General features: G+C 43.7%; 1 protein-coding gene across 1 annotated transcript in view; it reads left to right on the top strand.

Moving 5' to 3' along the window:
- The window catches only part of Phaf1 (phagosome assembly factor 1), a 28,821-nt gene that overhangs the window by 10,677 nt on the left and 3,907 nt on the right, over positions 1-14,237 (top strand). Inside the window, exons 4-12 of the mRNA XM_005076192.4 lie at positions 3,411-3,454; positions 5,280-5,359; positions 5,621-5,715; positions 6,311-6,408; positions 6,497-6,609; positions 10,413-10,546; positions 10,873-10,956; positions 13,425-13,507; positions 13,827-13,870. Coding sequence (XP_005076249.1) covers positions 3,411-3,454; positions 5,280-5,359; positions 5,621-5,715; positions 6,311-6,408; positions 6,497-6,609; positions 10,413-10,546; positions 10,873-10,956; positions 13,425-13,507; positions 13,827-13,870 — 775 coding nt within the window. The remainder of the gene's footprint in view (positions 1-3,410; positions 3,455-5,279; positions 5,360-5,620; positions 5,716-6,310; positions 6,409-6,496; positions 6,610-10,412; positions 10,547-10,872; positions 10,957-13,424; positions 13,508-13,826; positions 13,871-14,237) is intronic.

Below are 14,237 nucleotides of genomic sequence, written 5' to 3'. Positions count from 1 at the left end.
ACAGTGTAGAAAACTAAAGCTATGCCTATTCCTCTAAAGGTAGGAAAAACGGAACTGAGCTGGGATGGTGGAAAGAGTTTTTGTTGTCCTTTGCTCAAGGACTAATAAGAGAGTGTTGTAGATTTGGGGGAGCATGCTGGGAGGAGGAGGAGGAAGAGTGTTGACAAAAATGCTAGAAAGAAGTTAACCCAAATCTGTTTAAAAGGTGCTGGGAATGGAGCCTAACAATAGATTTTAGTCAGGTTTATGTGTCTTGCTTTTCTTCACTTTTATGCCAGACAGTGTGACCTAGAAGATTGAAAATGAAAATTTCTTCTGGGATTTATGGTTTGGTATTATCAGTAGTGAGCTGATTCTGTAACACAATTATGGAAATATAAACAACTTTCTGGTGTGTGGGGTATCTTAATTGGTGTGCAGTTTGCCAATACATGTTCAGTTCAGGATGTTTTTAATACACTCTGTTTTCAAATGCCTGGACGGCACAGGTTAGTCATGTGACACCAAACTGATGCCTCAGAGTCATGAGGTTAAATGGCACACCAGTGCTGTTTTCCTACTTAGGCTATAAAGTAGCCCTTCCAAAAGGTGACATGCTTCCCAGCTCCTATCATCCAAGCACAAGAGAGCTCCTCAGAAGAGAAAATAGGGCATGGAAAGGATTTCCTTGAAGATCCTTCTGGGAGGTTGTAGCTGTCAGAGAATGCCTGCATCTTCTATAAACCGGGCTTTTGGCAGAAAGTAGACAGTTTCTGTCAGCATAAGGTCCTGACCTTAGTGAAATGACAGCCAATTTGGCATGGTGTACTGCCATGCCTGGGCATTCTGAAGGGGACCTGGCTAACTTCTGAGCTGTCGCTGTTCCTGTCTTCCTTTGCAGGGCCTGTCTCTCTTAGCAACAGCTTCCACACTTACAAGCTCCAGACTGCCCTTAAGTAGCTACATATGAAGTAGACTTACCCAATATGCATTAATACATTCCCTGTACAAAATAAGTCATTTCCCATAAAATGGCTTAATGGGACCAGTGAACAGCTCACACAAGTTTAGAGAAAAGGATTCCTTCAGGTGCCATAAAGGCCTAGCAGACAGACTAGTTCTTTCCAGCAGGAAGATTAAAAAAATAGTGACATAATAGTGGAGAGGTTTCTAACTTGACTCAGTGTTGTGGGTTGAATTCAGGCCCTCCATCTTGGTGGAAGTGCCTTTACCCTCTGAACCATGTCACCAGCCCCAGTACTGACGTAAAAAGGTTAGGGAACAGGGCTGGGAATATATATAGTAGGATGCCTGTCCTAGTTCAGTCCCCAGCACCATATGAACCAGGAGTAGTAGCAAATACCTGTAATTCCAGCACTGGGAGAGAGAGGATGAGGGTCAAGGGTTCAAGATCATCCCTGACTAATTAGGTAGGGACTTGAAGGCCAGCCTGGGCTACATGAGACTCTGTCTCAAAAAAAGAAAAGGAGTCAGTGTGGTGGTGCTCACCTTTAATCCCAGCACTTGGGAGGGAAAGGCAGGAGGATTTGAGGCCAACTTAGTCTACAGAGCAGAGCAAGTTCCAGGACAGGCTCCAAAACTACAGAGAAAAACTCTGTCTTTAAAAGGAAAGAGGGAAGGAAGGAAGGAGAGAGGGAGGGAGGGAAGGAAGGGAGGGAGGGAGGGAGGAAGGAAGGAAAAGTTGGGTGTAGTCTCTTGTCAGAGGTTAGGCACTTCTGAGTGTCAATGTGATGCTCCCCGCATGTGAGCTCCGAGTGGCCAGACAAAGCGGGCGTTGAGCCAGCCCCGCTTGTGCCATCCCCCACTGGAGGAATAAATGGTACCTCCAACCCCCAACCCAGCCATGACATCACAGTATCAAGGACTTCGTTGTGTTTGTTACTTGGTACCAGTAATGCCTGAGTGTTCAGTGCCTTTTCATTTGTCTCTGCTCTGACTCCTGGCATTTCATCTGAGGCTGAACCTATTAAAGAGACAACTTCACAAGGGCCCTCAGGATCTTCAGGCTCAACCAGATCCCCTTCATTAGGGATATAATCCAATATTCCCACGCTTGTTCTGTACTAATGGACCTCTTCCTCCATTGTTTTACATTATAAATAAAGTAAGCTAATCTGTGGATTTGGTTTGTCTTGTTTTGTTTTGTTTTTCCAAGATGGGGTTTCTCTGTAACCCTGGCTGCCATGGAGCCCAGTTTGCCAGCTGGCCTCTGCCTTCCTGGTTGGTGCTGGGATTAAAGGCATATGCCAATACCCGGTTGGTTTTTTTGTTTGTTTGTTTGGTTGGTTGGTTGGTTTTTCAAGACAGGGTTTCTCAGTATTGTTTTGGAGGCTGTCCTGGAACTCGTTCTGTAGACCAGGCTGGCCTCGAACTCACGAAGATCTGCCTGCCTCTGCCTCCCAAGTGCTGGGATTAAAGGCATGTGTCACCAACGCCCGGCTCTTAAAGTATTTTTCTATGAAGAGTTTTCCATGTTTGTTTGCTGGTTAATAAAAAAGATAGCACTGGGCTGGTCTACAGAGCGAGTTCCAGAATAACCTCCAAAGCAATACAGAGAAACCCTGTCTAGAAAAATAAAAAAATAAAAAAGATAGCAATCAACATTTTGTAATCTGTCAGTTATGGCATGGGCTTGATATATTGGTGACCACCTTTAATCCCAGCATTTAAGAGGCAGAGGCAAGAAGATCTCCCGAGTTTACAGCTAGCTTGGTCTATATTGTAAGTCCCAGGCTATCCAGGGCTACATAGCGAGACCCTGCCCCCCCCAAAAAGTATGTTCTGAAAAAGGAAAAGGTCTTAGTATTGAACACATAGCATCAGCAAGCTGGGTGGCTATGTTTCTCAAACATGGCATTGTCTTGTAGAATGATATATGTTCCAGTATGACTCAACAGTAGACCTTGATCAAAAGCATCTACAATCAGAGCTTGAACATTGCTAGAAGAGGGGAAGTCATGGCTGGGTATGGTGTCATACACCTTATAATTGGAGGACAACCGGACTATATAGTGAGATCGTGTCTCAAAAGAAAAGAAAAGTTTATGGAGGAAGGTTATGATTTGTGGTTTTCTTCCTAGTTTTGTTCTTTATTTGGAGATAGAGTCTTACTATTTGCTCGAGCTAGTGATCCTCCATCCTTGGCCTCCTGAGTTGTGTGACACCACACATGGCTCTTCCCCCTCCCTAAATTTAAAACGAGAGCAAATGATTACATGCAGTGCTTCAGGAGAATCTCTGGGGTACTGGTGATGAAGCTGAGACCATATTAAACATGTTACATTGCTAAGCTATGTCCTCAAGTTTGGTTTTGGGGAGTCTCAAGGAGCTCCAGCTGGCCTCTGTAGTATATCTGTCTTTGTATCAGCTTGAACATTTACAGCTCCTAAACAATCTGTTTTATTTTTTAGGTGATTGAAGTTTATGACTTGACAAAAGTAAAGTTAAAATATTGGTAAGTTTTCTCTCTTACTGGTGTGTTTGTTATATTTGGTACAGACCAACTCTATCTACTGTCTTCATTAAGTACTAAAGGATTTCATTTGCAGCAGTCCAGGTATTGCAGCCTAATACCATATTTTCCCTGAGGCAGCTTCCCAGCCTACTCAGCTTCATGAGGAAGTAAGCCTCATTAAGAACATGCTGGGTGTTTAATATGTTACATGTATCTCTTAACAGAGTACCACTGCAGCTTAGGAATGCTATGACAGTCTCCTGAGTCATAACGGCCCTTCCCTGTATAGATAGCCTTTCTGTGTCACCTCTTTTCAGGGTTTTCTGAGTAGCAGAAATGGATGGAACAAATCAGGTGGCTCTGACTCCAAAACCAGTGCTAAAAAGACAACCATTTTAGAGCAGAAACTGCATTTTAGAATGAGAACAGAGAGAGAAACAAAGATGGCAGGGGCCACTGGCATCACAGGCTCCGTGGAGAAGAGGAGTCTGCAGAGCCCAAAGTATATCCAGAACAACCTAAAAAAAAAAAAAAAGGAGGAGGAGGACAGGATGGCCTGTACAAGCTTTAGATACCTGAGCCTCAGTTGGCATAGTGCTATGCTCACATTTAGAACACAGCTCTCAGAGGCTAGGAATAAATTCAGCCCCAGTGGTGGTGAGCTTGCCTGGCATACGTGGAGCCTTGGGTTCATTATGCAATACTGCAACAACAAAGAAGACTACCTTCCAATAAGCCTTTTAGGCTTCTCCTTCTTGAGAACATGAGAGGAACCCAATTCCTGAGGCAGTTCAGATAGCATTTGCTGACAGAGGAATGGACAAATATTCTTTTAGTGTTACTTTCTAGAACCTTCTTACCTCAAGCTCTGTCTTGTTTTCTCTGTCCTTTTTGTTTGGAGTCAGTAATATATTGGGAAGCTCCAGAGAGTCAACTCTATATGATTTTCCAAGAATTGACCTATTTCTTCTCACCTAATTAATTTTTTTTTTTTTGAGGCAGAGTCTCACTGTGTGGCTTTGGCTATCCTGACACTCTTTATGTGGACCACGATGGCCTTGAACTCACTGAGATCTGCCTCCCAAGTGCTATTTAAACGTGTGAACCACTATGCCTAGCCATTAACAGTCCTGGCAGTCCTGGAACTTGACCTATAGACCAGGCTGGCCTCGAGCTCAGAGATCCACCTGCCTCTGCCTCCTGAGTATTAGGATTAAAGGCGGCACCACCACCCTGCCAGTGTGTTTAAGAAGAATAACTCTTTAGCCAGGTGTTAGTGCTGCTTTTAATCCTAGCACTCAGGAGGCAGAGACAGGCAGGTGGATCTCTATGAGTTCAAGCCAGCCTGATAATACAGAGAAAGTTAAACAGAGAAACCCTGTTTCAAAAAAACAAAAATAATAATTTTAAACTCTTAAAGGCCGGATGGGTGGTGGTGGCAAGCACTTTTAATCCCAGCACTCAGGCAGAGGCAGGTGAATGTGAGTTCCAGGACAGCCAGGGTTACACAGAGAACATGTCTAGAAAATCCAAAACACACATACACACACACACACACACACACACACACACACACACACACACACACACACACACACACACACCCTGAAAAAAACCCAAAGCACAGTAACCTTTAGGCTGACTTCAGTGGCACACTGGTAATCCCAACACCTGGGAGGCCAAGGATTGCAGTATTTTCATAGCCAGCCAGGGTAGGTGGAAAGATTGTATCTCTTACTAAATAAATAATAACTTCAGCCACCATTTTTCATGACCTAAGTCCCTTCTGCTAACCCTGGCATTAAAGACTACTTGTATTTTCCAGTGGAGTGCACTTTAACTCTCAGGCCATCGCTCCTACCATTGAGCAAATTGACCAGTCTTTTGGCGCAACCCATCCTGGAGGTAAGCAAAGTTCATCTGACTCCTCTGGTCATTAGAGGTGGCCCGTAGTAATAAACCTGGTGGGTGGTACCATCTCTCCTCACCTCGGGTACTTGGACGAGTGTGAAGGACCCCTCCTCACTTTGTTTTCATCCTAGTGGGTCAGTTCAGAAACTAGACATAAGGACTTCCCCTGCTGGAGCCATTCTTTCCTGCCAGGCTGGTTCACATCAGAAAGCGGATGCCAGTCAACTGTGTCTTTCTCTCTCCCTCACTCCACAGTGTACAACTCTGCTGAGCAGCTCTTCCACCTCAACTTCAGAGGACTGTCTTTCTCTTTTCAGCTAGACTCGTGGACGGAGGCTCCCAAGTACGAGGTTGGCACTTCCTGTCCCTTAGTATGTTTTATTTCCTAGTGTCCGTGTGGAAGAAGGAACTGAATAGGACACCTTATCTTTGAGTTCTTTAAGGGCCAAGAGAGACAGAATGGGTAGACAGAATGGCAGGAAGAGCGAGGCTGAGGCCAGCATTCCTAGGAAGAGGATGCTTCGCACTGCAGAGGACGCTAGAGCTTCACATTTTCAGAAGTATCGGCCATTTTCTAATTGAAACATCCTGGACAGAACCTGGGGGCATTCATTCTCTGGATTTTCAGTTACTTGTTGTTTTAAAGATGAATACGTGGGAAATGATTATGCATACTTGTGATGCCGGTACTTAGGAGGCTGAGGCAGAAGGATCTCTGGTTCAAGGCCAGCCCAGGTTAGGTAAACCCTGTCTCAAAAAAAAAATTGATAAAACTCAAAGATGAAAGAAGTGCTTGCTTATCTAAATTAGTTGACTCAGAGGCAAGTTTGATCATGTGCTTTTTGATCAGACCAGTTCTTAAAGGCCATAAGTGCCAAGGAGGACTAGATGCAGAGTCATGTGATCTGCACAATGTTCTTAGTAAAATTTTTGCCTTGTTTGCAGCCCAATTTTGCTCATGGTCTAGCTTCTCTTCAGATACCCCATGGAGCAACTGTAAAACGAATGTACATCTACAGTGGAAACAGTCTCCAGGATACCAAGTAAGTGTGAGGGATGTGAGCTTTGTGCTGGGCCTGTGGCCTTTCTGGGTGTGAGGTCCATGTCTTGTTTATTCCGTGCCTCCCCCAGGGCTCCTGTGATGCCCCTGAGCTGTTTCCTGGGGAATGTGTATGCTGAAAGTGTAGATGTTCTTCGAGATGGAACTGGACCCTCAGGGCTGCGACTTCGCTTGCTCGCTGCAGGTAAGTTTCCCAGGTACCCATGTAAAGACTCTACCATCTGAAGCATCTGGTGAGGTGGTGTTCATGGTTTATAGACATGTTTGTCATTGCGTTCCTGTGTTGGAAAGGGCCTAGTTTCCTGGTATGAGCACTAATCACAGTTGTGAGGCCTTGATCTCCCAGAAGCAGAGCTTCCTAATATGATTATCACCTTAACAGGTTCAGATTCAGCCATGTGATGGGTTTGAGACCAGCCTGGAGAGAACTCCAGGGCAGCCAAAGCTACACAGAGAAACCCTGTCTCAGAAAAAAAAGTTCAGATTCAACACACAAGTTTTAGGAGACTATAAACATTTAATCCATTACTAGATAGTTAATAGAGAACAACAGTTTAATGCAGCTTTTTTTTTTAATTAATCAAGGGACAAAGTTTGGTTTTAGCCTTGTGTATGATGCATGCATTTCAGTGTGCTGATGTGTGTACCCAGGGGTGTGTGTGCAGAGGTTAGAGCAGAACATTGGGTGTCCTCTCTCTACCTTATTGCTTCAGAATCTCTCACTGAACCAGAAGTCCATGGCAAATTCAGCTAGACTGTGAACAACAAGCTCTCAGGATTGGCCCCCAAATGCTGGACTTAAAAGCATGAGTATCCATTGCCTGGGTTTTGGTTTTTCAAGACAGGGTTTCTTTCTCTGTAGCCTGGCTGTCCTAGAACTCTGTAGACCAGGGCTGGCCTCAAAATCAGAGATCCACCTGCCTCTGCCTCCTGAGCACTGTGATTTAAAGGCAAGCACCACCACTAACCTGGCTGGTTTTTATTGTTGTTTTGTTTGTTTGTTTGTTTGTGTTTTGGTTTTTCGAGACAGGGTTTCTGTGTGGCTTTGGAGGCTGTCCTGGAACTCGCTTAGCAAATGTCCCCTGGTCTAGGTATGGGCACACATTCCAAGCACCTGTAATCACCACTTAAAGACTGGTGAACTGGGGCTGCTAGAAGTGTCACAATTTTAGCATGAGTAGCATGGGCATCTTCTACCTAAAAATAACCTGGAATTATAGAAGCCCAGAAGAACCATGGAATGATGCTCTGAATGGCTCTAAATGCTGAATGATTGGTTATTCTGTGGAAGCCCCTGCCCTTCTTGGGGGCCACCTTTGTCTAAGCTCTTTCCCTAATCTGTCTGTAACCCCCCCCTACTCACCCACCTTGGGATTTTAACCTGTTACTTACCTGTAGCACAAATAAAATCCCAGAGACAAATATCGGAGTTAAAGCTGAACATCAGAGAAGCAAAGAGACCAGCCACTTGAGAGTTCTCACCTCTACCAATGCTCAAACCTAAAGGGGCGAGCCACTAAACCTCAGGCTGAACCTCAAACTCAACTGAATGGCTCCTCAGACTCAGGAGACTATAAAGAGTTCCTGTCTCCTCCTGCCCTAGTTCTGGAATTAAGGGTGTGAGCTCTGTTTCTCTTTTAAACTGATTTGCTCAAATGTAGCCCAGGGTGGCCTTGAACTCTCAGAGATCAATCTGCCTCTGTCTCCTGAGTGCTGGGATTAAATAGAGATATGTACCACCACTGCCTGGCCTGTATGACTGACTAGTGTGGCTAGCTTTGTACTCTGATCTTCAGGAAAGCTTTATTTGTTATATCATAAGCAAAATATCACTATATTTACCACCTCTACACTAGTTCCTGGCCCAACTTATCTAGTTGCTAAAACTATTGCAAGGACAAAAGGGCTCTGCAGGGGACATTAATCCTGATTCTTGTTAACAGTACCAATTTCCTCTCCCTTCTCCCTGCCCAGGCTCATAGGCCTCCCTTCCTAACAGTTCTGTCTCTTAGGCCTTGGGTTATCCTTGCTAAGATTAAAGGGGGGCACCACTTTTGCCTGGCAGTTTTGTTTTTGTTTTTATTTGTTTTGTTTTTGTTTTTCTTAATCATGGGTGCTGGGAGTTCAAACTTAACTACAAAGCAGTCTCTCCAGCCCCACAGCTTTTTAGTCAGTAAGTGTGTTTTAGGAGTTTTGTTTTCAGAGACAGGGTATTATAATGTAGTCCAGATTCGCCAGGAACTTGAAATCATCCTCCTGTTTTGGCCTCCTGAGTAATCAGATTATGGAAACTGCCACTGCTTGTCTGTCTTTAGGAATATCTGAATAAACAGCAGTAATATGCACGTCAATACATAGTCCACTGCAGAGACATGTACCTTTGTGGTGATTTCCAGATTGCTCTTGGATATGTCTTTGAGCTCATGGTCCAACCTGCATATATCTTCACCCATTAGGATCTTGTATTATTTCCTGGGTGTGGTAACTTAAGACTAATTCCAACACTTTAAGAGACTGGGCAAAAAGGGTCACCATGACTTTGAGACTAGTTTTGGCTACTTGTTAAGACTCTGTCTCCAAAAAAAAAAGTGCTTACTGAATTAACTCCTGAATAATTAACCTACAACCTTCAGGTTGGAACTTTCCTAAAATGTATATAGTTATTGATGGTGATGATGAAGACGGCGACTAGATTGAGAAAGACTGGTATTACTAGTATTGATTGGAGTTGATTACCTCTTTTCTCCTTTATATGGGTCCCAGGGGTCAAACTCAGGTTATCAGGCTTGGAGAGTGAGCACTGTACACTGAGTGCTATCTCCAAAAGTGTTTTATAACTAAGGCAGAACAACTACTTAAAGGAATATTTAATATTTATACTTGAGCTGTTGTTTGAGAAAATTGACATAGAACAGGTAACACACTTTACTGTGGGTTAGTGTTATTAAAAAGTATCTCTTGACCTGGTGGTGGGGCATGCCTTTAATCTCAGCACCCAGAGGCAGGAAGATCTCTGAGAGTTCAAAGCCAGCCTGGTCTACAAAGCAACTTCTAGGTCAGCCAAGGATACAGAGAGACCCTGTCTCAAAACCAAAACACAAAGAAAAGTGTACCTTTTGCCAGGCATGGTAGGACATGTCTTTAATTCTAGCACTTGGGAGGCTAAGGCAGAAGGATCATGAATTTGAAGCTTTTTACTATTATGTTGATAATAGCCACTACTGCTGCTGGATTTAATAGCTGTGATGACCAGACCACACACAAACTGAACAGTAGAGCTTTTGGGGAGAAACTAGGTGGTTTTACTCACCAATATTTCATCAACAACTGGCGCAGTATGTATTCTAGCCCCTGGCAGGTAATAAATACTTGGGTAACTCGAGTTTCTTGAGTGTGTTACTATATTCACTGCCTGTATAATCTTGTGCTGGAAGTAGAGGCAGGAGGATCAGGATTTTAAGGTGGTCCTTGCCTCCTTTGCAAGTTTGAGGCCACCTTGGGTTATTCGAGATCTTATCTGGAAGAGCAAAAGAAATACATGAGTTTGTTGGTTTATTTATTTTTGTTTTTTGAGACAGAATTTCCCTGTACAATACCCTGGCTGTTCTAAAACTCTTAGACCAGGCTGGCCAGGAACTCAGAGAGATCGACCTGCGTCTGCCTCCTGAGTGCTGGAATTAAAGGCATGTGCTGCCACTCCCAGCAAGAAATACATTTAAAGATAAAAAGAAATATAAGTACTAAAGTGTTTGGTGAGTAGATTAATTCTCCAGAATCTCTGGCACTATTTTCAAGTAGATAGTAGTTTCTCAAAGTCTTGCTTAATTGAGCCCTGTTGACCTGGTATTTACACTTTCATGAAGTCTTGTACTTTGGCTAGAACTGATAAGTCAAGAGGGAGCTGTTGACTTCTTGGAGCCCCCATGACCTTGGGTAATGGTGTCTCCAGTCCTGACCAGAACCTGACAACTTTTCCCTTGTCTGCAGGTTGTGGACCCGGAGTATTAGCAGATGCCAAAATGCGAGTATTTGAGCGCTCAGTGTATTTTGGCGATTCTTGCCAAGATGTTCTTAGCATGCTTGGCTCTCCACACAAGGTGTTCTATAAATCCGAAGACAAGGTAGGGGAAAGATATTTACAGTATAAATGGCTGTCTCCACCTTTATTCACCAGTACTTTAGTACCATAAATGAACTCTGCTGTTTTCCCACAGAATATATTCTACTGGAAGTAAAAGTCTTTCTCTGAGCCCTCTTGGTCTAATGACTCTGAACTGTCACTTGTCAGTTCTTGGCCACTTAGAGATCTGCCCATATTAGCAGATCTGGCTCTCTGCAGTCTTACATATCTAACCCTTAGTGTTATACTGGGAGCACAATGTATAGACATACTTTAAGTAGAAACTACTTAGAGGGATTTTAATTTCTTGTTATTTTCCCCCAACAGATGAAAATTCACTCTCCTTCCCCTCATAAACAAGTTCCATCCAAGTGCAATGACTACTTTTTTAACTATTTCACTCTTGGAGTGGTAAGTGTGATGACTTGAAAGGTAGTTTTACTTCTGTTGGCGTAGGCAGAGCATCCCTTGGGTACCTGTGTAAACATGTGCACCCTTTTCCTTCCAGAGAATCAATGAACTTGTGCTCCTCATAGTTGTGCCAGGTATTGTTTTTCATAGGTTCTGGTATCCAATGTAGGCATTCCTACCGCCGAAAGTACTGAGAAAAATCAGGATACTGGGTTTGCTGGTACATTTTGCATTCTTTTTGGAAAACATGTTCATGCTTTGCTAGATGGAGACTGTAGAAATCACTTGCATTAAAATGGGGGAATTATCCTGTAATATTAAGACACTTCTGGAGTCAGAGCAACTGGAAAGGACTGGGCAGTAAGAGTGAGCTTTTGTGGGTTTTTCTTTTTTTGGGGGGGGAGAGTTACGAGACAGCATTTCTCTATTGTTTTGGAGGCTGTCGGACCAGCCCGGCCTTGAACTCACAGAGATCCACCTGCCTCTGCCTCCCGAGTGTTGGGATTAAAGGCGTGCAGCACCACCGCCCAGCAAGCTTTTGTATTCCTAGAGGGAGCACCCAAGACACTAAAGCAGCTGTATATTTTGGACCTAAGACTCTGGGTAGAGTTGGTAGCTGCCATCAGGTTTGGCAGTCTGGCTGGTGGATAGGATGCATGTTTGAGAAATGATTATTTAAATATATCAGAAGGAACCATCTCGGGGCAAAGTTGATCTGTGCCATAGGTCATTGTTGTTTTTTGATTTTGCTTTGAAACAGGGTCTTAAAGTTTGTAGCCAAGGCTGGTCTCAGACTCTGAATCATCTCATGCCTTTGTTTAAAGCATGTGCTACTTACTATATCTAGCCAGAATAAGTCTTAGATTAGCTTTGAGCCTTCCATGTTCTAAAAGTTCAAAGGCAGAAAAGAGTAGATAGATTATAGAGATGGAGAAAAAGAGACTAGGTATACCTACATGGGAAAGGCCAAAAACAAGTCAGGAATCCCTGAGGAACTTTCGGGATAGACTTCTGAAGGAGGGATAGTGGTAGGAGGGAATGGCTCTGTTGTAGTTGAACCTTTGAGTTCAAGGACCAGTGATATTTGTGAGAAAGACTGCCAGAGTCCAGCGAGTCATGGGGTTCAGGTCCCAAACAGGTGGTGTGGAGTCAACAAAGGGAAGGAGGCTGGGATCTGAGGGTGAATTGGGATGGCTGCTCTTTTACTGAAAAATGACTACAACTTTTATACTCTATAATTGCATAAAAGATTAAATGGGAGTAAGGGGGCTTGTATGCTGGGGTGGGGCTTATGAGTATGGATTGAGGAAGCTAGCATTGAACTTGACAAGTTCCTCTTGCCAGAGATAAGGAGAATGATTCCTCTTTAGCATGCTGGAATTTCTTCAAGTCCCTGAGGGCTTTTGTCTAAATACCTGCCTGCCCTTGGGAAAAGGACTATAATGGGATGTCCATTATAGAATATTGCAGTTTTTGTGTAGCTTAGTTTACTTAAATAGCTAAAGCTTAAAGCAAGCAAAGACTGTGAACCTGAGTAGAACTTAGGAATTTCTGAATTTTGATTATCAAATAGACTTTACTTATCAAGCATATGTTACTTAACAGAATTTTCTAGCAGCTTGGTGTTAACTTGTATGGGAGTAGGCAGAGTTATCACACTATATGAGTCTATGGTGGCAGGGATTTTTTTCCAAAGAATTAGTTTATTTAAAGATGTTGCCATCTTATAAATCCTCATTCTCCACCGAAGTCCACACAAAATTTCCCAAAAGAACAGGCATGATAGTGAGGCTCATTAAAAGTAAAGGTAAAAGGCTGCTGCAGAAGTGTGAGCCATCCACAAAGTTGGAATGCTGGAACTCTGTCCACAGCAAAGGGTCGCCATGTGGTCTGCAAAAGATGGCAATGGGTAACTGTGGTTGGATTTTGTTGGCTGTTGGTAAGGGAGCAGTGTGAGAAATAGCCCTGAGATCCCTGACCTTAGCAAGGAACGCACAAGAGCTAGGAGAGTTGGTGGTTACAGGAGGGAATATCAATGGGTGACAACAGATTCAGGTTTGAGTCCTAGTAAGAGGTTGTCAATTTCTATAGAAGCAGGGGAGTCTGGTTAGTTATTGTATAGTTATACTATAGTATAGTTGTCATGAGCCTTTCAAGAATGAAGTACCCTGAATCTTCTTGATGACTTTTGAGCCAGAGTCTGCAGTTAGTAAAAATAATTCTAGGTGCCATTTGAAAAAGAAAAATTTCCCTTGGCTGTTTAAATTGCCAAGCAGTGGATAGATCTGTAGTCCCTCTGCCTGCCAGGACCCCTCCACCAAAGATTCCTAGTTAAGGCTGCTAGGAATATGTGGGAGGAAGCTGCTAGCATTCTCGTGGTTCAAGATTCCAAGTTGGAATGCTTTTGGTAAGGCCTCTGACCTGCTTTGGTAATTTTTCCTCCTTGAACATCTTGTTTTCTTTGTCAGGACATCCTCTTTGATGCAAATACACACAGAGTGAAGAAGTTTGTCCTGCACACCAATTACCCCGGGCATTATAATTTTAACATGTGAGTAACCTTTGGTGAGCAAGAAGAACTGAACTTTGGCTGAGTGTTGAATTTATCTCTCCCAGATTTCTTCCCTTCAGTTGTGCTGGTGATTGAACCCAGGGCCTTGAGTTAGTCTTTTTAGACCTAAGAGCCATGTCCTTTTTCTGTTTCGCTTCATTTCCTGAGTTGGGCCTTCCCTGGTGAATGTTGTCAAAGACCCTAGACCAGGGCTTTGGGCCCATATATTGGGTTCTGGCTTTTCTGGGATGCAAGGTAGCGATGTGAGAGCAGTTGGAGCTCCCAAGAAACAGCTTTTACTTATCTGTCTTCTTTCTAGTTACCACCGCTGTGAGTTCAAGATCCCACTAGCCGTAAAGAAAGGTGAGTGCAGCAGTGTCCACAAGGTAAAGGGTGTGGAATTACTTTCCTGTGTTAAGAAGGGGGAAAAGCCAGCAGAGTGCAGTGGTCAGCCTGGTTAAGTGCTCTCTCACTGTCTCCTCCCAGACTCCTCTGGGATGGGTCCTTTGTTTTGGAGACTATGAAGGCCTTCTTCTGTGACTGGGACTATTACTAATAGATGGAGGGTTTTCCTGTCTGCAAATTATCAATCAGTGCTCCTTACAGTGTGCCCACTGCAATTAGTGTAGCTCACCCCAAGACTGGCCTCCCTTTGTCTCTCCGCATTCTTCCAAACAAGCTGTCTTTGCTGCCTGTGACTGGGGCTGCAGGTAGCCAAGGCCAGTCAAAC

Source organism: Mesocricetus auratus, unplaced genomic scaffold (genome assembly GCF_017639785.1).
Source record: "Mesocricetus auratus isolate SY011 unplaced genomic scaffold, BCM_Maur_2.0 Super-Scaffold_100062, whole genome shotgun sequence".
NCBI lineage: Eukaryota > Metazoa > Chordata > Mammalia > Rodentia > Cricetidae > Mesocricetus > Mesocricetus auratus.
The sequence above is the reverse complement of the archived record's forward strand: the minus strand, read 5'-3'. Positions and strand labels throughout refer to the sequence as shown.